This window comes from Cyrtonyx montezumae, unplaced genomic scaffold (genome assembly GCF_038088225.1).
Source record: "Cyrtonyx montezumae isolate F1298 unplaced genomic scaffold, pur_monq_1.0 scaffold_0, whole genome shotgun sequence".
Classification (NCBI taxonomy): Eukaryota; Metazoa; Chordata; class Aves; order Galliformes; family Odontophoridae; genus Cyrtonyx; species Cyrtonyx montezumae.
The window spans coordinates 11,552,703-11,578,418 of record NW_027071824.1 but is presented as its reverse complement, the minus strand read 5'-3'; the positions used below and the strand labels follow the sequence as shown (position 1 = coordinate 11,578,418).

General features: G+C 38.0%; 1 protein-coding gene across 1 annotated transcript in view; it reads left to right on the top strand.

The window, feature by feature from the left end:
- The window catches only part of LOC136048193 (tRNA (32-2'-O)-methyltransferase regulator THADA-like), a 129,107-nt gene that overhangs the window by 84,943 nt on the left and 18,448 nt on the right, over positions 1-25,716 (top strand). Inside the window, exons 12-17 of the mRNA XM_065735692.1 lie at positions 1,218-1,303; positions 12,428-12,837; positions 13,125-13,246; positions 15,020-15,092; positions 17,565-17,709; positions 19,754-19,885. Of these exons, the coding sequence (XP_065591764.1) occupies positions 1,218-1,303; positions 12,428-12,837; positions 13,125-13,246; positions 15,020-15,092; positions 17,565-17,709; positions 19,754-19,885 (968 nt within the window). The remainder of the gene's footprint in view (positions 1-1,217; positions 1,304-12,427; positions 12,838-13,124; positions 13,247-15,019; positions 15,093-17,564; positions 17,710-19,753; positions 19,886-25,716) is intronic.

The following is a 25,716-nucleotide window of genomic DNA, read 5'->3' as shown; positions in this document are numbered from 1 at the left end:
TATGTGGGTGCCTAACAATGTAGAAGATAAAAGTAGTTGTAAGTAATTTATAGTCATTACGATGTTTATGACTGGAGGTAAGAACAGTGTTTCTGGGAAAAGCTGTCTTTTTAATATGATCATGGACTAACTTTCCACATTCAAATACAGTTGCCAAACTTCTATGCAAGATGTTCAAATCATTCATTTTCATGTTATAATCACATATTTTATTTAAAGTTCTTTTTTTCGTGTATTTTAAAGATGTTACAAAGTTCAGAATGTTTGTTGTAACGTTATTACTTAACAGTTTTTTTTAAAGAGCTTCAATGTCAAGATAAGTGCACAAAGTGCCAGATAAAATAAAAATGAAATACGAAACATAATTAGTCATACTTCAAACTTGTGCCTCATGATTCTAGAAGTTTTTCAGTGCAAGTCCCATTGGACTCATCAGAATAATTTCTCTGTTTTGAACTAGATTTCCTGTTCACATATGAAGTAACACTTCAGGAAAGGTTCTCCAGGCTGAAACATACAATGATAATAACAGAAAGAAAAATAAAGATACTGATTTCATATAAAGATTTTAGCCTCATTTCACATTTCCAGTTTGAGAGAAAATGTTTTTCACTTATAACTTGAAGAGCTGGAATAGAAAGTAGTTTATTACCAATTTGTATTATATTTCTCAAATCCCCAGTATTCTTGTCCAGAAAAAAACGTCTAGTTTTAGGAACTTGTGTATCTCAAAACAATGAGAACTCTATGGCTGTTTAGAAGATGTAGCTGATGTATTTCATGACCCTTTTTCTTTCTTCTATTATTTATGAACTGGAACAGTAAGACCTGAAGGCTTAGTTTTGTTAATGCATTTAATTAACGCACACACCATCCATAAACAAAATAACGACTTGCCAAAGCAAGATGATTAATCCAAAAATAATGAAATGTATAAACTGAAATTTGGTGGAATGTATGGGGGAGAGGTGCTAGGATTCCTGCTAGGGAGACTGTCATTTATAGTGGCCCAGAAAGTGAAGCTTAGATAACTTGGGCTAATTATTTTGCACATGCAGTTGAATTTGATCTGTTGATCTTCATTAATTAAGTAAAACAGACCTAAGGTAGTCCATGTAGGAAGAGACGTTGGCATTTTTCCAAGCTGTTGTTTCACTGTTTTTTTTTCTGAGATTAGATGGTAAACAGATTTCGTAATTAGTAATTTGATTTTATAGGCCAAATCCTTGTTTGGTGACCAGAGCTGCTTTTCTCGATGTCCTTGTAATGCTGAGTACTCACCTGGGGAATTTCCAAAAGCAAGGTAAGTCAAAGGTAGTGCTCTGGAAATCAGATTGAATGTCCGCGAGGAAATTTCTGAGCTGTACTGAATCTAATCTAGAGAAACAATGACAAGCTACTTACAGTCTCAGTATCTACTGAATGTTAGAGACCTTTAAGTAATTCAACTGATTCATACGAAAGGGTCATTTATTCTGTTTTCCATAGAGCTACTCATGGAGATTGTCGATAGGAAGAATGGGACACTGCCCCTTGTCAAAACTTGAAGCAGTGATCTTGCAATATCTTAATTCTAGAACTGTGTAACAACAAAAAAGATGGCTTCCAGTTTTCAAAAACGTTTTGCAGGTCCAGAGTTGTAAAAACAACTGCAAAACAGCATAAATCCCAGAACACTGCTGTTTTAATCTTTCCCCAGAACCATGGAGACCTTTTGAGACACCTAGAATTGTTTCAATAAGACAAATAATGAATAGTACATTTATTTCATTAAAATTCTTAGTGGCTAATTTAGTACTGCATTTAATGCACTGAAATAGTTCTTCATTTCAGGTAATCCTATTTTGAGGGCTGTTCTTTATTTTGAAACAAATCCTTGTTGCTTGTGGTGTATGGCAGATGCAGTTTTGTTCAGGTCTTTGGTAGACATAGTTCCTTTTATTCCATAGTTGCCATTCATGTACTTTGGTTTGGATGTGCAGTTCTAACAGCTGCTCAGTTTTGGAAAGCACTGGCAATACTACATACCTGTAAAGAACAGCAGCTGCCAGGACAAGTTGCTGATGAGTGTGTCTGAAAGTAACTTGTCCAGGTAGGCTGATGGAGAATGTAGACCTTAAGAAATTTAAGAAATGCATATCTGTATACATAGTACCAACATGACAGGTGTGTTCCACTGTAGCAGAAGATATGGTGGTATGGAACTTGGGGATGGGTCACATCTTTCGTATCCAATGAAGAGTCATCTCAGGGTCTACTGTTCAGGAACGGGAAATTCTAGATGGCTTTGCACCATAGGTCTCATTGTATATAGTACTCATCTCTATTATTAGATACAAACTATATAGGGAGGAACAAAACCTCCACTATAAATCAGTTTCAATATAGCCTGGCTCTAAAGAAAAGTTTTCCTCCTGACTTCTTAATGTTTAGTATGGGTGGGCTATACCTATCATCACTAATACTCTTGTGACAATATATATTTACTGAAGTTTCTTAAATCTTGATGTGCCTTGATGGTTATCGTTTTCAGTAATTAAAAACTGGAGCTCTATATAATGTCTGAAACAAACAAACAAACAAACAAAAAAAAACAACCAAAAGCAACCCCCCAAATAACTGTTTGCATCTTTCTTCATTTTCATGAGTACTCCTTTGTTCAAGATAGCCCCTCTTTGGAAGTGGGTTTTATACTTTGCTTTTAATTCTGACCCTCTACTTCTTCAACCCCTCTGTAATATGAAGCATCCCAATCCTTATGTATTCTCTTGTATTACTTTTTTTCCCTTCTGATTATTCTCATAACTCACCCTTCAACTCTGTTTTTGTATTTCCTTTTCCAGGTGACTGCTCTTCCTTTGTTTACTTTGGGGGTTTTGTAATTCCTTTATCAGTTTCTTTCCTATTTTTATTATCTTTAGACTTTGGTCTGTTTTGTTTTTTAAGTAATTGCTGCACATTTGCAAAGGTCTCTGAAGACCTCTCTGCACCAGGAAACTCCCTTTTTTTTCAGTGCTCCTGATGGGTGAAGAATAGCCCTTTGAGCCTGAGGGACTGCAGCATGCTGTGTCTGGATTACAAGCAGTACTAGATTCATTTAATTTTCAAAGCTTATGTGTATTGTTCCAAATGTTGGTGCTGTATGGCAGAAGAATTTCTGTCGAGGGGAAGCCGTTATTTGTTCATTCTCTCTGCTGAGGGATAGTTAATTAACATTGTCTTGCTTAAAAAATTCACACCTATATAAATAAATAATGTTGGATTTCAGGCAATATCTACAGAGAGTAGAGGCTTAAGATGAAAATATGTTTTTGAAAAACTTGAAAAATACTTTAGGGACAATTTTATATATCAAATGCAGAAGCACTTCTGACGTGAAGGGATATTATGTTTATATTAACTAGAACCTGAGTGTCCCATGATATAGCTAAATAAAAACTAAACTCGTCAGTTAAAAATGAAAGCTTTGAGTCTCACGTTTAAATTTTCTGTGAGTAATAATTATTAACTGAAGCTTTATGCTTAGCTGAGATTAAATATCTTACTCATATGTGTGTATCTCTGGTTATGAGCCAAGTTTTCTCTCTTTTAATCTTGATTTGTGAAGTCGTTTCAATGAATAAAGGGCAAAGGACAAATCCAAATAAAACTGTTTCTTGATGTGTTTACCTAAGAGGCCCCAGGAAGTGCTGTATATGAGTTCCAGGCCACAGGCTGAAACTGATTTTCATCAGCATAAACGGGAATGCAATGTAATGAGCCTGCAACTGGTTAAAATCAGACCACCTCTAATTGATTATGCCTGCCTAAAGGGGCTACAATTACAAAGAGATTTTCAGAGTACAGCCTTGCCTGGGCCTTTCCTACATTACGATTATTTTCTGTAAGTGATTTGTTGTCTTCAATTAATAAAATCTGTCTCTTAAAGTGCAGGACAGCCCTTAGGGAATTTGCTTCACAAATTCAAAACAATTTAAGTTGTCAGATGAGGAAGGCAGGGAGTAATAGATATCAAAAGCGTCTTGTCCAGATAAAAATGTATTAGTGGCCAAATGATTATTATTTATCTTTAAAAATAATAATAATAGAAAAAAAAAAAAAGATTTCCTGATTTGGATAGAAGTATTGCCTAATTCGTCTCTGTAAGAAAATATGGATCTCTTTTCGTAAGCTAATATCTAGAGGCCTCGTTCCAGTTCCCGATTAGGGTTTTATGAAGTAAAAAGGTAATACATAATGCCAAGATTATGTAAACCTATTATTTTTTTTTAGTCTATGTTGTCAGTTATCGGTTGCTGTTGAAACTCAGAAGAGAATGAATCAAGCCATTTTTAAAAACAAAAATGTTAAAATATTTAGATAAGAACACTACTTTTGCCTTCATTCGAAGCAAACAAATATTCTTGCCTGATCTAGGATTGTGTGATGAACTACTGCCTATCTTCAGTGTTAGTAACAATAATAATAATACCCAGTGACTTAGTTCTTGCACACCTCTTTGATGTATCATCTCCACAGTAACTGGCTGTAGTGACAGATTCACACGTCTAAAGATTTTCCACTCTAAAGGGTAGAGTAATGTTACTCTCTTCCCAAGGATTTTCTTGTGTTTCTACTTTGCTAGAGAGCAGTTAATGTACTCCTCCTCAGGTAAAACAGCTCCAAAGAGCATGATGTGGAAAGAGGGGGAAGTTTAAGAACTCACATTTCCAAACCAGTGCTGAAGAAAGCAAATGACACTTGTAGGACTTCTTTAGAGGGAAGAAATGACTCAGAGTTCAGATCATTTACCGAATGTGTCCAGCCTTCGCCATGTTTGTTTGTTAAGCCACATGCCTTGGTCAGTGGGGAGTCAGGAGGGAGTCCATCAAGCTCTAAAGCTACAGTCCATGTGAGGATCTGTAGTGTCCTACTGGGGTTACGCATTCTCCTCTGTTGCAGTGTAGATGGAGGTACCGAACACTAGGCAGTGCTTCATAGGGTGAGCTTATTCTTCTGAATGTTTAGACTTTAGACAAGGCCCATTACAGACAATCGTGAACTTTCAAATCTTCCTCTGGAAATTAGTGTGTGAAGCTAAACAGTAAGATGAAGGCATTGCTGTGATCCTGCTGTGTTGGGAAAACAGGAGCTGGGGCAGTACAGTACAGTCTAAGGTCAAAGCTGGGGTGCTCTTGCTGTCTGTAACAGATGAAGAATACCAAAAGGCAAAATGGTCAAATTTTCTTGCAGAACAATTTTCTGATAGTATTTTGTACAACTCATGAAGTGAAAAATGGATGCAAATCATTAAAATGTACTTGATTAATAAAGGCACATTTTACTTAGGGTTGTGTTTAAAATAATAATAATAATACTTGCACATAAACTGTTCTACTGAGTTGGTAAATCAGTATAAATGTAATGGACTGTAAAAGATAAATCAGGGAAAAGATGAAAAAAAATCTGTTTAAGATAATCCTCCCTAGTCATTCTTTTACCGTATACATTTGCTGTCAGTCTCCTGGCTGATTGAACCTGTTATCAAGTATACAGCATCTTCAGAATTCAAATTTGATGAGAAGGAGAAAACACTTAAATAGCAAATTAAAGTTGTGGATCTGTAATTTAGAAGAAGCTGCTTGAAGTCTAAATGTGGATTTTTCCTTTCTAAATTTGTAAGGGTAAGGATTTATGAAAGTTCTTGTGATAAAACAAACTCCTCTGTTGTTGTCGTCAGTGGTAACAAAATTACTCAGTGTTTATATAATTAATCCTGTTCATAAATATCCTGTTTTGATATCAAATTCAGCAGCCTGCTTCTCACTCTTACTAATATTTTTCCTGAGTTCTAAAATGAAAACGTGCATTTTCTTGCTTTCTTCTGAGCAGCTGAACCTTCTGTAGATACAGCAGTTAAATTCTCCCTTTGATCGGCATGAACAGCTGATTTAAACTAATAGTTGTGCATTGCACGTGAATGTATGAACCAAAACCATGGGCAACAACATGCAGTTGTCTTCTGTTTTTGTCCTTCCACCCTTTTCTTGTGACAAAATATAATGTTTTTAGGTAGAATATATTGAAATATCATGCTCTTAGTTGCACTTGTTCTTTTTAACTTGAAGTTATGTACTGGTAGAAACTGTGTATTATCAAGCTTCTAGGTCTTTTGCAATGAAAACACAATTAACTTTTAAGTAAGAATATCCTAAATATGTTGCCCGAATTAAATTATTTATAGAACTTTTTAATAGCATAGTGAGCTGCGCCGAATTTCCTTCCCCCCACACACACTCTATTTTTGGATCTGCATTGTACTTCTTACTCTTTCTTGTTTTGAATGAAGCTAAATGGTAAGTAAAGTAAGTTTTTCTGGAGGCTAACTTATAATCTGATAAAGTTTACATGGTAAAAATTTGGCAGGAGTAAGTAGGGTTAGTTATTTTAATTATACTTTAACTTCCTTTTACCTAAATCCCTAAGAAGTATAGCCAAACAATTATTGTGAACAAAAACACTGGCAGCTTGCTAATGCATATTTTGATTATCTGGTCTAATTAGCTTAAATTAAAAAAAAATCCATCAGAACAAATTGAAAGCAATTTTTGTTCATTTTGTTAGAAACCTTACAAATTCAGTGTGCCAATGCGTTGACTGTAGTACTTATTATTATAATGACTCACAAAAAGTAAAAGTTTGAAACTGATTTATAAAATCATCTAAATAGTCCATATGTGCTAACATGACATTAAACAAGTCAAAAGGGAGTGTTGTTGGGTAACCAGTATTCTAATTCAGTACATACATATCTACATGTCCTTAAGTATTGGACTTTAGACCATAGCACAGTGGTCTAAAAATTCATCGAGACAGCTTGCATGTTTGTTGCTTTGATTTACCAATATGTGTTCAGAATGAGGTCCTTTCTTAAACATGAACCGTCCCTTTTCATCCATAGATCATCATTTATGAACTTGAATTTGTGTAGCTGAACAAGAAATAGCTACCCATTTTAGTTAGGAGATCTCTCTCAGACATCACTGATATCGCCAGTTCTTGATGATTTAGCACAGCAATTGAACATTGTTTTTAAAATGCTCAGAGGAATCCCCAGTTCCAGGTCTATGAAGCTTCCACCTCATCTGGAACAGTGAGCCACCCTTTACCCGTGAACACTGCTCATGGCAGGACTGGCCAGTACAACATTGTCACTGTATTCCTGTGGTTTCTTCTGAAACCAGAATGTCTGTTATCACCATGAGCAGGCTGGCAGAGGGGAGAATGAGAGAGCTGAAGATGGGATCATTGGAGGCCCAGGAACGGGGAGTGACTAGGAGTTGCACAGATCAAATGATGGACGTGCTGTGGCCAGAAGGCACAACAAAAATGAGCAGGATACAGTAAAGCAAACTGACCGAGACTGAAGTGAATAAATACTGGGGGAAAGGAAGTGGAGACATGGAAAGCTAGTGGGCAGTCAAGGAAATATAAGAGGCAGGAGGTGGATTTGTGACATGGACATTGAAGGAGGAAAAGTAAAGTGTTTTTGAAAAGATGGAGGTTGCGCAGTAAATGAAAGAAGATAGGGCATAATATTGGTAGGGTGCTGTGCCTGAATTGAGACTCTGGGAAGGTGTGAGAAGAAATAAACTACAGGGGAGAGGTGAACTGATCCTGGTTGTTCAACATTTAAAATCTTGTCCTCTTGTGAAGATGGAGAGTGCTTATTCTTCTGTTAATTTGTTACAGGTTCTGATTAGGTTCCAGCATTTTGCAGTGACTGATTGGCACTGCTTCCATCTTTTTATTTTATGGTTTTCTATCTGTGCAAAACACAGATGGAAAACTTGGTACTGTTCAAGAGAGAAACTGTAAGAAAAAACAATCTCAGTGTTCAGATCAAATGCTTTTTTTTTGTTCTCAAAACTTCCCCTTATACTATGGCAAATGTGAAGGGATGCTTCTTTCAGCGGTGCATTATCAGTGGCTTCTGGTAGTCCCTCAGGTTTGTAGTTTTGGATTGTCTGATACTTGTTCTCTGATGTTGAAGGTATTGCAGATGTCTTTAAAAGAAAACATCCTACTTAAATTATGGCTTTTTCCCAATCGTAAATGATTATTTAGTTCAACACTGTAATAAAATAGGCTTTTCTGTTCTCTCTTCTTTTTTCCCTTTTACCAGTGATTTCTCCCAAAATACTTCCAACAAGAAGGCAAGATATGGGGAAAACAAACAAACAAACAACAAAAAAAGTGCATTTCCTGAATATTCATCCAGGAAAAATTCTTAGCTTTGATTATGTTTCAGCCACCCCATATTCATTCATGTGATCTCCTTAGGTACGCTTGGATAGATGACAGTTTGTGAGTGCAAGGAATTTTAACCTCTCTTCAGTCCGTAAGTTATTCTACCTCCTAGCAGATGTCGGTGATTAGATGATGAATACCCAATTTTTTCGTGTTTAGACCTTGTTCCCTTCCTGTAGCGTTGTACTGCAGACACAACAGTATTTCATTTTTACTTTTGTAAATTTTTGTTGTCTGACTATGCAGTGTCAGTAAGCTTTCTATGTCTGTTATGATTTCTTCCCTTTTCTTGAGTCTCTAGTAGGAAGATGGCATCAGTGTTAAAGGGGCTACATGCAGGAGGAGATCTCTGTATTTATCTAAAATGATTAAATGTATCATAATCACAGATTTAGGAAAAGAGGAACTCCTCATACAAGAGAGTTGTCAAATTTGCAGCCTAAATAGCCCATGTAAAATCACCAAGACTAAAAATGCATAACCAGTACCATATATCAGCTGTCAAGGTGTTGAAGTAACTGCATTTTAAATGTAGGAAGAGTTCAAATGATTTCTGTCACATATTGTAGAACCTGAGATGAAAAATCAGCTGAATCGTCCATCAGCTGACAGCTTGTTAATCCCTGAATGAGAAAGTATTTCTGTCCTTACTGTATGCATCTCTTTATTCCATCGTCTGTTCTCAGAATAGTGCCTTCCTGCCTCTGCTGGGAAGAAAAGAAGAAAGCAGACAAGTAGTCATAGCTGTTTTGCAGCCAGGCCCAGAGGGACCCAGGGACTGTGGAGATGGCTAAACTTTGGGGAGATTTTATAGCTGGAGATTTATTGGGCTCTGATAGTTCCATTCTGCTCCTGTTCCTTTCCCATTTATTTTCAGATGGCTAAAGATTATTTAACTTCATATATAACTAACTGAATATTGGTTGATCACAAATAGGATAAAAAAGCAAACCCCCAAACCTACCCCCATCAATCTGAAGTCCCTTGCTGTCAAAAATGAACAAACAAACAAAACCCAATGAACTAGTTTAGGGAATCTGTATTTTAAGGAAGTGACCTACTTTCTTAAGTATTTGTTGTTTGTATTGAAGATATGGATGCTTATTTCAGTGTTGCTGACCTAAAGGGAATGAGGGAGCCTGTGAGATGTTTGTGCACAATAGTGAGGAGAACCAAGTGGTTGGATAAGATGCATCCCCTCTTAGAAGAGGGTCTTTCTGGCCTACAAAGATGAGGCAATCCATAAGGAGGGAAAAAAATTAGTCCTCTTAATTCTTGCTAATTTGTATCTCTCAGCCTCCCGGATAAGTCTGCTTGTTGCCAGGATCCTCAGTTGATCAGCCAGACTTTGTTCTTTCTTCTCACAGCAGCTGGTTGTTGAAATTGTAAAATAATTTTTTGTTGGTAAATAAAAGTATGTCTTTACTGTGTTTTAACAACAGCGCCAGACATTTACTTTGGGAACCAATGTGGTTTTTCAGTTTAGTCAGATATTTTGATATAAGCCAAAGAAAAGAGTTTACTTAAACAGAAGAGAAAACATTTACACGAAAGCCAGGAAAGATTTCTCAGTGATAAAGTTGAAAGCAGAAATATTTTCTCTGCATTGTAATAGGACAGGGTTTTTCTTTCCTTCTGTATGTATTTGTGTGAAAAAGTCTTGGAGAACATGCAGACCACAAGGTGAATGTAGAAGGATTTACTTTATGGGGTTCTGAGGCTAGGCAAATATGCAGGCCATTGTACTGTGCTGACAGTCATGCTGTTAAGGCATCCAGATTTAAAGAGCCCCCCTGGGAATTAGGCTGTCAAATCTTAATTACTGAGGAAGACCAGAAGTCATCCAGAAAGCTTCCAAACCAGGAAAAGCAGCTGACACACAAAAAGAGGATCTGTAGCAGAAAAGTGTTACACTGCAGTCTTTGCTAACTAGTGTTTCTGAGAGCAGTGCCATGTTTTTATATGAAAATGATTTTCCCCTCCAAAGGAGAAGACAGAGCAAAGTTATTCTGACCTTACAAAATTGAAGTGAAGGTTTATTGCATCACATCTGAAACTCAGTGCATGGCAAGCTCCTGGCCTTGGTGGAAGGATCACTTCTCCGTTGGGCTGCCGAAGCGTTGCAGGCTCTAGCAAAGTCGGTAGTGTTGGCGCAAACAAAATGAAGGACATTCGCACATCCCATCCTTAAATCATCTCTGTCCACCTAATGCTGCTCCTCTTTACTTTGTCACAGAGCTCTGACCCTTGCAATTTGTATGTTTTTCTGTTACTGCTTTGCACCACAGTGTTAAACATCACTGACAGGAAACCAGAGGAGTACGTACATGCTAAGGGCAGCTGAGCTAGTGGAATTGTCTTTCACCAAAATGCAGCAGGTAGGAAGCTCTGAAACAGAGTACTTCTGTTTTAAAACTGTTGTCTGTGAGGTTAGGCTGTACAGTAAATAACTGGGACCACAGCCTAATCCCTCTCCAAGGCAACCAGACAGTTTAGAAATTAGGGAATTCTGGCAGCCGGATACTTGCCGTGTGACATAGGTATTAATACTAGTTTATGCTGTAATGCTGGTATTTATTGCCAGTCTGTTTGGAGGGGTTTTGGAAAATGTAGCAACTAAAATACACAAATTTGCATGTTATGAGATGGAAGCCATCTGTGTCATCTGGAGGATTACGCTGTGACAGAAGCTCACAGTGATAGTGCAGTTTCTTTGACTACATCAAGCCTGTTCTGAAAAGACACCATAGTGAAAACACGTATGACAGAACCGAGGGTTAGGTAATAGGTCTGAAAATCTTTCTCAAATACCAAGTTTCTTTGAAGCTTGTCCAGAGTTACTCAGAAAATGCTTCTGCCTTATATGCTAGACAATCAGAAGCACGCCAGGTTTCTATGTAAATGTCAAACATGTTAAGATAGCTTTGAAAGAATTTGAATATGAAAGAGCAGGATATTTAACTGCAAATAGAAGGATTAGGGAAGTGTCTTCAAGGGCAACAAAACATAAACCCATATTTCCATATTTGTATTGCAACTTTGTGTCACATTCTGGAATTTATTGGTAAAACTCAGATAGGCTCTTTGTTAGTACTCTGTGCTATATCAAATGCCTTGTCGATACTGAAGAAGTGTAGCCAAATTTGCTTTAATCTTCTTATTTACCTTTAACACATTTTGATAGAAGAAACAAACTTCTAACTTCCCCCAGCACCAGTAGCGGCATGGTTCTTTTTTATGCTTGAGGTTTTCTTTGTGGCTGTCCCCTACTTCACGTTTGGATTTGAATTCTGTGGGATATGGCATATTTGTTTTGTTTCAGTACAAGCTATGCAGACATCTAAACTGGAAAAAAGTCTTGGATTTTATATTGTAAAATTACTTGTTCCTGCTCAAAATGGAGATGATTGAACTCAAGGGTTGTGAGGATCTCATAATGTCTGCGTGTGAGAGAGAACTGCCAGTTGTTTCTTTCTTTCATTTTGAGTCAATATTGCCTCTGTCCTTGGGGCCTGAAACACTCTGACACTGCAGACACCTCTGGCCTTCCTGTTAACTCCAAGAGGTGATGATGTGGTAAAGTGCTGTGCAGTCTGGGGAGTTTGCAGCAGTGCAAGTGACCAAAATGTTAATGCCCTCATGTATGAGATGGGTTCCAGTGCAATTCATTTTTTCTTAACTGTGTTAACTGTTCAGAGTTAATAGACATAGGGTAAGCATACTGGAATTCTTTAATCTGTAAATTCTTTAGGTTAATACACACAGGACAGTTCTATTTACGCAGAGAGAACAACTGAGTAGTATCCTTTTCTGACTGCAGCTATGCAAAGGGTAGACTCACAGGTGGTGTCCATGTCCTTGTTTCTCCTGATGGCAACACAGTAGGATAACAGAGCACTTTCACTTTTAGAGCTATTCTATCAAGGGTAATACCATTGTGTATTTGTATTCTGGGGTCTTTTGTCTTTCCAAACTGCCTATATATTTTTTCATGTATTTTTAAGTATGTTTACATTAGTTTCCATTTGTTGCTTTCGTCACATGTTGAACAATTCATAGTTTTCAGAGAAGTCTATCATATTTATTTGTATTCAGACATGAACAGACTTGACACTTAGTTCACTAACTCTCATTTCAGGAATGCAATTTTTTGAGTTTTGGGAAGAGATGAACAGAGTTATTTCAGAATCTGAACTGGTGACAGGTCTTCCCTACTTGACTGCAGTACCTGGACTGGTGCAGTATCTTCAGAGCATCACCAGACTTGTAATATCAGTGCTGTCAGTGACCTCAACTGCTGACATCCGGAGTAGCAGTTCACCCGCTGCAGTGAAAATAGCCAAGCCATCAATGTCAATAGTTCATCTCCTTCACTATGAGTTTCATGAAGTACGTCTGCTTGCACTGGAAGCAGTACTGCTCTGGCTGAAAAAAGTGAACGCCAAACAGACTGCAGAAGAAGGAGGTGTACTGTGTTTACTTGTTGATTTGGAGAGCATTCTCCTTTCAATGGCTCTGAAGGAAAAGAATCTAGAGTGTTTTTACAAGGTAGGAGAGTGCTACTTTATTGATGTTTAATATGTTTTCAGTAAATGATATTCTTGAGTTTTACAAGTATGTTTCAAGCACGCATGATGTTTTTTAAATACTGTGTGTAATTTTTTCTTTGAGCTGTGCTGGAATTCTGCAAAATATTCCTGAGTAAAAACTGTGTTCCCTTTTTAGCACTGTCAGGAAAATCTTTTTAGAGTGGGGTTTAAGTCAATGGGATATTGATCTCAAATGCATGTGTTCACTGAGATTTTTTGTAAACTTTTTGTGAATTGTGTGTGCAGGTGCTGGAAATTCTTTATAATATGGATCTCAGAAATGTACTCCCAAAGACTGAATGCTCTTTAAAAATGAATCCCAATGAGTTCTTAACCTGGAGCTTGGACACTGTGGAAAACTCCAGCAGGTATGGTCTGCCATGCACATTTAAATACTTCTATTTAAAATACTTAAAATGTTTGTATGTCAATTGATTGGTGTTAGAGCTGTCTTAAAAATTCATGCTGTAGGAAAGTGTAAGCGGCTGAATTTGAGAAAAAGAATGTTTTTAGTGAGAACTTTTGGAGAAGTTAGATGTGATCAGAATTATTGAAAAGGCCCTCAAGTTATAAATGCCTGGCAATACAGTTCATGAAATTATAATTCACTTCAGCTATTAGATGGTAGTCAGTGAGTATTGCTCTTTGCAAATGGTAAGCAGGGAACACCATAATGCTTGGAGTTGAGGATCCAAACATACATGAATTCATTGTGAGTGTACCACTTGTTCTGTTCTGGTTTATCTGTTGAAAGTCTGTAGAAGTGTCAGACCCAGTTCCACTTGGATTAGCAAAAAAGGTTGACTCTAGAAATTAAAAACCTAGACCTAAATGGTCCTCACAAGATTACTTGAATACAAGGTTTGTTTCTTCTGCATTGTGGGCTATCCAACTAGGCTTGAATTTATGTATGTAGTATATTCCATTCTGTAGATTAGCTGCATATTCTGAGTGCTGACGTTGCCTGTTTTTCACATCAGGACATGAGTATGAATCCAGAACAAGATTTGAGTGTGTAAGAGAAGAAAATTTAGTCTCCCACTGTACCTTCAGAGCCAGTTACACAATGTCTGAAGTCTGACTGGACAGGGCTGGCAGTTCTTCTTCAGGCTTCTGAAATTGCAGTATATATTTCAGAGAAATTGAGAATTTGAGCTTAAGTTCAAATGTACAGCATCTCTTTGAACTTGCTGGCAGAAAAACCAAAGTGTTTACTGTGTGCTTCCCTTCATGAGTATGTGTACTGAAACAGCAGTCCTTCATCAGACTACTTCCTCAGAGTCAGCAGAAAATGCCAATATTTAATGCCCTTAATTAGTTACTGAGTCCATCTATTCATAAAAGAATGGACAAATGTGGTGAAATATACAGGCATGGAGAGCCTATTTCTGTTGGTGGTGGTAGTCTCTTTTTGAAGTCAAATAAAAATCATGCCCCACTGTTACCACTGTATAATATTTAGAATATAAAGTGTAGAACAGCATGATATAGCAGTGCATATTTGCAGTTGATTTGCACTACATTTGTCAGGTTTAAATAATACTGTGCAGTGTTTACTTCTGGAATGAAATTAGATACAAGTGGTGAAATAACTCTGGCTGGTGCTATTGAAGAGGGAAATCATTTGAATAGTAGACCTTAGCGCTCAGTGTTGCCATTCCCTGCTGAGAGACCAACCTCTTCAGGATGGTAACAGGCACCATCTTCTGAGACCCTGCTGGGCAGGATGGAGGCTCAGGAGCCAGTGGTTGGTGCATTGAGCACTAGTGACATTTTTAGCAACTGTGGAAGAGAGATTCCTGGAATGAATGCAACTCCAGTTCGAAGGAATGCTTTTGTTTATCATTTAAAATAATGTCTGGTTTCTTTGACTCAAGTTCCATTTCCAAATTTGTTTCTCTATCGGAAGTATGTAGGTAGAAAAAAACACGAGAGGTGAAGTAAGAGCATATTACATTTGCATATTAACTGAAAACTTAAATATAATCAATATCAGTAATGTAAAACTTAGCACTCAGCTTGCAAAATGCCCATTGGTGATAATCAGGAAGAAATAGGAGTTGGCTGTGTTTCTTTTAGAGAAGAAAAGATGGCAGAAGTAACTGCTTTGTTTTGCTATGTTCTTCACCTTCTCTTCTCAGCACTGAAGTTCAAAGCATGGCTTTCAAATTTGCCTCAAAGTTGGTTGTACATCTTCTAGAGAACCACCTGCAGGTAAGTGGAACTGGGTGGCCTAATCATATTGTAGTTCTGGAGTGTGGTTTCTCTTGATTGTACATTTCAAGTTCTCCTCTGCCACTGTACCTTCGCTAGCTTAATGTCTTCTTCGCTGAGCACAGTTCTGCATTCTGAGGTGAGGCCTCCACCAATATTCTCTCAGCATAGCCCTTTGAAAGTAATTCCTAGCTAAATACATGAGTAAATTTTTTTGATGTATTAATTTCAACTTCTGACACCATCCAAAGTAGTCATTCTGATGTGGAAAGAAAAACGCCCGCAGCAATTAGGAACCTGTATTGAATTCATTCCATGTCCTACAGTGCAACTCCCTCTGGCTTCTGATTGCTGGGGCAGCAGGAGAGTAGTTTCTCATTGAATTTTCTCTCACAAATTGAATAAAACTATAATAAGCCTTGTAAAAATAAGACTCTGTTCTCTGTTTATCGACTATTTAATTTAGATTGTTATGAACACAGCTTCTGCCTTGGATTTGTTTTGATTTAAAATTGCCACTCTGTGATGTCACATATATATGCACACAGCAGTGCTAATGCAGCTTTTAATGTTAGACAATTTTTGTTTTCATGTTTTCAAAGGTATAAATGATACTTCATGGTATTTGATTATTTTTCTTACAGCCTTTTTTTTTATTGTATGAAATATGAATATTGTTGTACGATCTTCTGTCTCATTAAAAAAGGCATGGAATTGCACATAGGAATTGGAAAAATTAAAATGAATTATGTTGTTAATTCTTTTGTTTAAAAAAGGCAAAAAAATGCAAGGACTTCAAGTCATAAACAATAAAATAATCGTATAAATTTGGGTTCACAAATAGACTTGGAACAAATTGTTGCTGTGAAGTTTTCTAATAATTTATGAAGAGGAGTTAGTGAAAAATTCTGGCACGATCTGAACTGTGGTAATGCTAGAACAACTTCCTCTAACAAGCATGTAAATCATGGGAGACCTAAGACATCTGTATGGAGTGTGCTTTCTGCTTTATAAAAGATCAGGTATGCCGAGAGATTTTCATCTAAGTTTCTTTGGACTCACATTCAGTTTATGCATCTGTAGGAGGTTCTGCTTGAGATAATCCATGTGTCCGCTTAAATATGAGGAATTGTAATCTCTGATGAGGATTTTACTTTGCTTAGACCATTACAGAATCTGTAGGACATGCTCTGGCTCTGTCCCTGTGCTGTGCTGAAGCACACACACGGACCACTCCCAGTGAGCAGAGCACAAGCAAGCCTTCATTTGTCCCTTGATGAGTCCTTGTGCACTGCTGTGCCTTGTAACTCTGCTCACCTTGTCACCGCTTCTCTTCTGTACCTTTTTTTACTTCTCCATTGTTTTCAGTGTGTTTAGGGAAAAACAAATAGGAAAGGAAAAAAATAGTTGCAGATAGCCCAGGTGTTTCCACGTTGAGCTTCTGCTGTTTTCCTGTTTGCATGTGAGATCCCAGTCTATTTCATTTCTGTGGAGTGTCCTTCTAATTGCCATAGCATGCTGGTCAATGGCTGCACCCAACTGCCATCCCCCACAGTTCCAATACCCAGTCCTGCCCTTGTGACTCCTTCGCCTTGGCTGACTATGGCTCTTGCAGGGGCCTCCAACTCTTCCTTTGCTGTCAGTAGAAATTAGCACTAATTCCCTCTTATGGCCCCACTGTTCCAGCGGAGATCAGAATTGACAAGTTTTGGAAGCACTGTTCCGTTTATGGGTAAAATGCATTTTATTTCCTTCCAAAAAAATACTGTACCCATTGCTACACATCAAAAAGAGTCAAAGCTTTGTTCTGTTATTACTAAGCAGTGGTTTTCTTACTGTGTGTCTCTGAGAACTAAATATTTCCCAAGAGATGGCAGCTGAATATTGTTTTAACTAGAAATTTTCTCTTTCCTGTTTATTTATTTCTTTTTTAATTCTTCAGCTGTCAGGACAGCAAACTTTACTGTACATCAGTCACCGTGGAGATTCCTTCTGTACTTTGAATGCACATGCTACCAGAGCCAATGTTACATCAGCAGTTGCATTTTAAAAAATCACTCCTCCCCAGTATCTTTAGACAAGACAGATGCAGCTGCATTCACCTACCTCTTTAGAAAGCACTGCATTGTGGCCAAAATACCTACAACAATTAACTGCTGCCGTTCCAGATACGTGTGCCAGTTTACACATAGGATGCTTTTTGGAATTGATTTTCTTTGTTATAGTCCAGAATATGTATCTTGGGCTTTCTTTTATAGAAGAATTGAGGATGTGAGGATGTTCTGACTTATGTGGTCCTTGGTGAGTCTAGTGTGAAGGGACACCATGAGACAGTTGCCTATGAATGCTGATATAATGAAAAAAAATATTCTGACTTAACTGTGACATAGTCAACTTCTGAATTTTAACATGATAGTGGCCATTAACATGGGGTAGTACAGCTTACTCCTCCCGTATGCTCTGTGCTTTCAGATTTCAGAAGAGGTCTTGAAAAAATGGGTTCAACAGATAATTTATTTTTCTGGAGATGAGCAGGAGACAGAGATGCTGTTAGCAGCTGCTGAAGTACTTAAAACTGTGACGTCATTACTTCTGATCAGCGAGAAGCTTGTACTTGGTGAGTAGTTTGAATATTCTGGATCTGTACTAATGAAACCCAGTAATACGTGACTCAAAATGTATTATGTACATATATAGGTACACCGCTTGTACATAAACAGATCAAACAAGGTATTCTGAAAATTTAATTTACGAAGAGAACATACTAAACATTATTTACTTATTTGAACTACAAATGTATTCAAATTCTGGTAGAAAAAGCTCATGTTGTAGAGCTTCTTGCAATAACTCTGCAGCGGAGAATGTGAGGTGCTGTAATGTCTGCAGGCCACTGTTCATGTCTGCACAGATTTACTGGCTTCCTCTCTGACCCAGACCTTTCTGACATATTCTGTTGGTGATGTGGACATACTTTAGTTTATCTCTGTGGGCAAAACAAAGCTCTGTTTGCTGAATGTTGAAATTAAAAGTGTTCGGTCTAGAAATGAGGAACAACATGTTCTACAATGAAAATGATTAGTAATTGGATCACATTATGTTACAAGAGGTATAATGATTTAAGTTAGCATTAGACTGTGTATTTAGAAAGCTAAACAACCAGCGAACAAAAATCTTCATAGCCTGTTTCAACCGTGTGACTGACTGAGAAGCAAAGTTATGTGAAATTCTGTGGTCACTTGTACAGAAGAGGTGAGATTTTGTTTGGTTTTGTTTTCTTTTTAGAAACCCCAACCCTTTTTTTATTTGTTTTGGGAACATAGACTAAGGGGATTTTGTGACTAAGGGGTCAGGAGATACCCTAATAACATTTATCTACCACAGTAAATAAGAGTTCCCAAGGTGTTAGTGGACAAGCCATCTAAACTGGCTCTTTGTTCTGAGGGAAGAAAGATGGAGAATTAGTACTCTGTACAACCTAGAACTGTCAGTCTGGAGTTCTTCATAACTGTGTATCAGTCCTTCCAACAAGCTCCCTTTGATGTACATTCATGAGAGGAGGAAGGCCAACAAAAGTCAGTATGTCCTGGTTTCTCTCATTTCTCCTTCATGTTGCTTAAGAGTTCAGAGAAAGTCTTCCTGGAAAATCCATTTGCAGGAATCCTCCTCACTGGCAGGTATGATAACAGCTTGTCTAGGTGGGAAAGCTGGCCATTGAATAGAGAATGGAGTATCTATTCGGTTCCAACTGTGCCAGTGCAAGATTATTAGGTCCGTTGTGCTAGGAAAAAGCAATTTCTTTCTGAAATAATTACACTCTGTGCTATTCCCAAACAGGAAAGTTGTATGAAATATGTGAATACTTTTGCCTGTGAAGTTAAGCCTAAGGCATTTCATTTTGGCCAAGCAATGAAATATATTTAATTGTCTGGCTAGCCTTGTAATACGAATCTCTGATAGAACCGTTGATAATGAGTTTGAAACAAACCAGTGCAGCAGTGAAGCGGGCACTTTGTTGTTCTCTGTGATCACCAGAAAGTGATAGTATCTAATAACTGCCTCCAAAAGGGATGTTCCAGTGAATTCCTTTAATGAGAATGCTCAATGAAAGCTGAAAAGTCACTCCATCTTAATTGTATCCCAGCAAACAGATGAGTACAGTCTTGTGACTTCTGCACTTCATCTAGTCATCCTTTGTTCCATGTTTCTTGTGGGTGATGGCATTTGTGGCTGGCACTATTGAGCAAAACTTGTATCCGTACCAAACTCGTTTTGGCAGCCCCCGCAGGCAGATCACAGTGTGGTGGTGGATCTCCAGCAGCAAAACTTTCACCAAATAGGAATTATGTGCTCCTAGGAAACGTAGAAAATTCAGAGCACTCAGAACTTTAAAGTTCAATACAGAGCTATCCATTCTTTGGTCTGGATCTGGAATGGAGTGACCCACTGTTTTAAACCAAGCTGAGTCAACCACCTAACTAAAATATGCAGAAAATATTTTTGATTTCTGGCTGTCTTTCCAATGTATTCCCAATGCATTTATCATGCCCCCGTTTCAGTGTTTCACTGAATTTGTCATGTTTAACTGTGCAGACATTGCTCCATAATTTTTTTGAATGTGTGTAAGAAATGGAATCCTGATTTTTCTCCGTCAATATTTATAGGTCTCTCTGATACCCTTGCAATGTGGAAATGTGTGGTTCTCCTGCTGCAGAATGAAGATGTAGTAGTAAGGGATGCAGCTGCTGAGGTCCTGCAAGTGGCACAGACTGAAAAAAGGAGCAGTAAAGGAACAGGTATGCTCACTTCACTTTTAAAAAGCATTGCATACTTGAGAGACTGAAGTATTTCTCATCATGAAGTTCTTCCTAACTGTAAAATGATCCATGCATCTCTTGAACACGTACCATAGAAGATATCAGTAAGTTGAGATTTGACACCCAGCATGCTTTTATTGTTTTGTTTACACTGTTCTTGATATAATTTGCAGATGGTTATATGGGTATGTAGAAAAGATAATGCAGTATTCAGCCTCATGGTTCTTCCTGTTGATAGGTCAACTATAACAGAAGGAGTAACGCTGCGAAGTCTTTAATACAGCCGTTAGTCTAAAACAGCGCGATGGAAGACGCTATTTGAAACCCAGGTTATTGTAATAGCCTGACCACAGTGCAGCAGGAATCTGGGAAAACCATCTCAACTCATTGATTCATTATTAGACCTTGAAATCCATTTAGATAGAGATCAACAAAGACAATTCTCAGCACACCCACAGCATGCTTTCAAGGACAAGGGCCCTTTGTCTGTATGCCCTAGTTTACTCAACCCTGTTAATTTTAAAATAGCCACAAAACTTGAGTAGGCTTAACTAATTGATGTGTTTTGCTTTGAGAGTCTTTGCTGAAGCATTCTTCCTTGTGCTGTGAATAAATAAGAATTTGCTACCAATCTGTTCTCGCTCTGGTGGTCCCTATGGGTCGGTGCTTTCAATAATGCCTCTACCAGCTTGTCTACAGTCAGTACAATGTAGTTGACTTGATCCACATGAGTTTCTGGTAGATTAGCAATAAAGCCATCTCCGTGGTTAAAACTAATACTGCAGTGTATCTTTTCTACTGCTGTAAACAGAAGTAGCTGTGAATTTGCTCATGCAGCATATATGGTTTTGAGCTGGCACTGTTCAGACACAGTGCTGTGGGGTAGGGTAGGAGAAGGTAAAAGAAGGATTGTGTTAAAGACAGCTTTCATCTCCCTGTTAATTCCTGCAGCTCTCCTTCCAGCTCTCTCACCACAGCTCTGGCAGTTCATCTGGTCTGAGTGACAGCTCTGTCAAGCATCTGGAAGCTCTGTGTATGTGTGTTGTAGCCCCTGACACTGGTGTTTCGGGGCCATCCTCAAATATCTTAAGATGGTACATTCTCTGGAAATGATACAGCCATGCTTTTTTCCTCTGGTTCCTGTATTTTGTCCATTTTTCTTTGTCGTATCTCTTTGCCGGGGCTATTCCACTGTAGCTTGATGAGATGTTTAGAGCTCTGTCTGAGTACTATGGTCTTACCAGTACTTGCTGATATAACTTAGCACTTTGGTTAAGTAGAAGGGGCCAAAATTGAGGAAGTAACATCAGAATTGTTTTTCAGTTTCAGTGTTCCAAAGCAGGATAAGGACCCACTCCCCAGACTTACTTTACCCCTTAGTTATACTAAGAATATTAAGAATATGCATATGCCATGCATACCAAGAATAGCAAAGTACACTGCTTTTGGAAAGATGCAGTCCAGTTTATTTCCTCCTTTATTTAACATTTTTATTATTGTTCTTGCCTGTGATCTTTTTCTGCACTAAACTCCTTTGTTTTTCTGTGCTTTTCTGTCTTTCAGGATAGGAGCACACTGGCTTTTTGTTTGCAGCTAGATAAAAATAAGCATTACCTTCAGTCACTTGTTACTTTCTTTTATGCCCCCTGTTTACATATGTATGTGTATGCAGTTGTTTGGGTCAGGGTTGTTGGGTTTTTTTTACAGACATTTTGTGCATCACCAGTGCTGTCTGTGCTGGAAATTTCTAAGTGACATTCAAATAATTACAGTTTTTTTCCTCACATCTCATACCACAGAAGTCTGTTCTTTTATCACAGCATAGATTCTAAAGTTTCTAATGCAGTAGGACTCATTAGAAGCCATAATACAGCTCTCTTCGTTTCTTAAAAACTGCTGGATATCTTGCTCCGACTGACTTTTAATTTCCATTGTGAGATCACGAATACATGTTGTGGTGCAGCAGTGTTATCATGAGATCAGAATGAAAGATGACTCAAGAGATCAAAACAAGGACTGCATGACTAGAGTGCTATTTCTGTGCACTCTTTAATTGCTTTAGTTTCATTGCCATTAACACTAGTTAACATAAGAGAGTAAACAGTCTATTATAATTTCAGTTTTCTTTGTTCCTCGAACATCTTTATGCCCAAGTAGATGTTACATTTCCAGAAATACTGCATTGTTTGAGTGTCACCTTTTACTGCTGTTAATTTGCTGTACGTAAAGCGGGAGTACTGCTCACAAGATCCAAGCACTGGACTTGCCAGAGATGTTGGCACAAGCATTATTATGTCTGCTCTTCACAAAACTCTCACCTGTGTATGCAGCATGTAAAGCATCTGGCTATAGCTGTCTACGGAAGAACTGTATTGCCAGCTTAGGGAATGAATCACACACCTTAAGTGTTTTATTTATGTCTGAGATCCAAAGGAATCTCTGTCTATAGCCTGATAACTGATTAAGCCTGCAGAATTGATAACTGGTGCAAGCTGGTATTTGTTTTTCCTGCAGCAGAATCTAGCACAACAGAGTTTATGCAGCAGCTGGAGCGAGTCTGAATTTTTACCCTGCTTTGGGAAGATGTGTGAAGCTAGAATATTTGCTACTAGAAGCAAACTCAGCTTGTTTGCATGGATTGTTAGTATAACTGTTATAGGACATTCTTGCTTTGCCTGCACGTTGCTGAATTACAGCATACACGTAGCAGTGTGACTGTTTTTCAGGTCATTTATAGGTGGTGAAACTGGAGGCAAATGGGCCTTTCTATTAGCATGGCTTCGCTTCCTGTAACTGCCCCTATCTCGTGTAATTCTTTGAAGCGTTATGTGAGCTCCTGGAAGAGAATGTGAACTTGATTATTATTCCCTCGTGGCTTAATGAGGGGAAAAAAACCCAACATTTCCTCAAAGAACTAGTCCATGCAGCTTTGGATTGCTCAAATGATGAGAGCAGTAAGCTTGCAGAGCCCAAAACAGAGGGTAACAAATGTAATAAAGGAATCATTAAAATTGCAGCGCCCGTTTTTGAGTGAAAGGAGGAAAGCTCAGAAGACCAAACTGATACACAGCAGGTCTCCTATGCTCTTACTGCTCTGTCTTTCTCTTCCCCTGAAAGCTCCTACTGTTACTGGTAAAGTTCATGTTTTTAATTTATTTTATTCATTCAGATGAGCTTGATTTAATTTTTGTAATTAGGTAAAAACTAATGGGAGGGTGTGGGTCAGTGAGGTTGGCTGGCTTGCTGCAGTCATGTTCTGAACAGAGCAGGTCGAAGAGAATCCTATCTCACTAGAAATGAGAAAACCTTTTGTTTTGCTTGCTAAAAATAACTTATGAGGTAGTTAAGGTTTTACTAATAACTTGAACAATATAAACCAAATCTGTAACTCGAGGTACTGCATGTACACTTTGTTGTTGTTTCCTCATGCATTGAGGTGTAAACTTCTGTGGGATTGTTTTATTCCTCAGTACGAGGGAGGGTACAGGAAGTATTGTATTCAGTGTAAATGTAGAATAGCTGCTTTGAAATCTAATTAAATTAGTGACCCGTGGCTGTGTAAAGTCTAGACCTATTCACAAGCAGCATTGCTCATCCAGGAGGGTTACTCCTTACAAGAAAGAAGAAAAAGGAGTTTACTTTCTCTGTTGATGAATTTATTGAATATCCTGACAAATTCATTTACTACAACAAAAGTTGTATTAATTTGTGTCATTTTGCTCTGTGCTTTTTTTCTAATCCAGAGAAGTACTTTCTAAAGTAAAGTTAGAAGATTGTCAGAAGTAGAAAACCTTAGATAAACTGTCTTTTGTACTATTACAGCTAAGCCAGTGCAATTCTCTTTAGATAGTTTAACATTTATGTTGGTAAATCACAAAGTTAACAGTAAGTTGGGTTAAGATCTTAAGCATTAGCACCAATTTAGCTGATTTGATTCAGCTCAGACAACTTTAGAAGTGTAGATGAGCAATTAAGCTTTCAGAGCTGAGTCAATCTGAATGTACCTGAGTGATATAGAAAACTAATAGTCTTCTCAAATATGATTTTGGCCTTTGGGAACCTCTTGCTGCATACAAGCACAGAGGCATAGTGATACAGCAGCATGGCTTAGAAATGAGCAAGGCTGCTGTCTGGAAGCTGCTTTTTATGTAATTCTGAGAACAGGATTGGGTCTGCAGGTGATACAGGCCGAATGTATTGCTGATTAACTCACTGGCCAAAAATGTGGGGATATTTATCCTGATCCTTTTCTTCCCATTTCAGACACTTCAGAATGAAGCAGTACAAGATACTCACACTCCTGTCTCAGGAGTTTCTGCCTAAAAGACAGTGCAAACCTCTCTTTTCTTCCTGGTTGTTCCTTTCCTGATATATTTGACTTTTAAGCTTCAGAAAGGTGGTTAGTGAAAATGACAGATATGCTGTTGGGAAAGAGGCACTACTTGTTTGCACAGCAGATTTGGTTGAGATTCCTGTAGAAGTCATCATGTGACCTGTGGTCTACTGGCCTCTGACTTCTCAGACTAAAGGTATGGAGGAGACTCGCCTTTCAGTAACTTCTGTTTTGCCTATTGACTAGAGAGTGTAAATGTGAGTTAAGGGGGAAGTTAGAATGTGCTCCTGCAGGGGGAGAAAAAAAGTTATTATTAGAAATATATAAAAATATTAAAAAAGTTATAAAAAAAGTTAATATTATTATTAAAATTAGATTAAAGAATGAAACATCTTGAAGGTAATTTCGAATTCTTTTGTGGTCGTTAGCGTTTGGCTGGATAGAACCTCTCTGTCAATCATGCTGTCTCCATCATGAAGAAAAGCAAAGGTGTTTGTGCTTCTGTTAGTTGTTTTTTTCCCCTCACATTATGAATACAGAAGGTAAATTCAAATTTAATCACCTAAACTCTAGAAACTGTGTCTGTTATGAAGATGTATACTAAAAGGCTCACGTTTAGGTGTTTATTGGAGCTGGGATGCGTAAATAAGCCCTTAACAGAGGTAGAAAAGGAGAAGTTTAGAAAAGCTCAGACTGTATTCACGTTTGAAAGAGAAGAGATTTTGGTCAGATTTATGTTCCTTTTTCCTGTCCTTTAAAAATCTTCTTCAGTGAATCTAAAGCTGTGCAGAAGTTCTCATACGTATGTGCCCTGAGATCTTGTAAATCAATTGAAAGATAAGAGATAATGCAGGCTGTGTGATGTTAATACCACCCAATGGCCTGGCATTCATCATCAGCACCACAGGTGATATCAGCAAATCTTGGGTGACTGACATGATCTCAAAACTTGTACCCCAAACGTCCTATATGACCGATCCGTGAAGTGTTCCAGGGCAAGGGAACAAATTAAAACCGTTCTCCAGTTGCTGATAAAACAGCTAGGAGTAAATGCTGTTCAAAACTCAGATACTAAAAATACCATTGTCATTGGTGGTATTCAGCTGTGTGATAAGGGCATCCCACGTACGGCACAAGAAACAGTACAGAAATGCATTGCACTTTCATTGCTACTTCAAGTCCTTGTTGTTATTTGAAGCTGTGTTTTATTCCTTGAAGTATCTGGAAACCTTTGTTGTAGCAAAAGTTCATCTCTTCTAATGAACCACGTAAAGGAGAAGGACTGACTGATGTGTTAGACATCTTGCCAAACCTGGGGAGAGACCCACCACTTTGCTATACTTCTGTGCTGGCATTGTTCCTCCCATCTAGGGAGGCAAATGGGAGGAGTGTGGTGAATGAAAAACGAGTTGGGTTACTCTGATCCTGGACAAAGATTAATGCGTAGGGTTCAACTTTTCTTGTGCATTGGGTGACG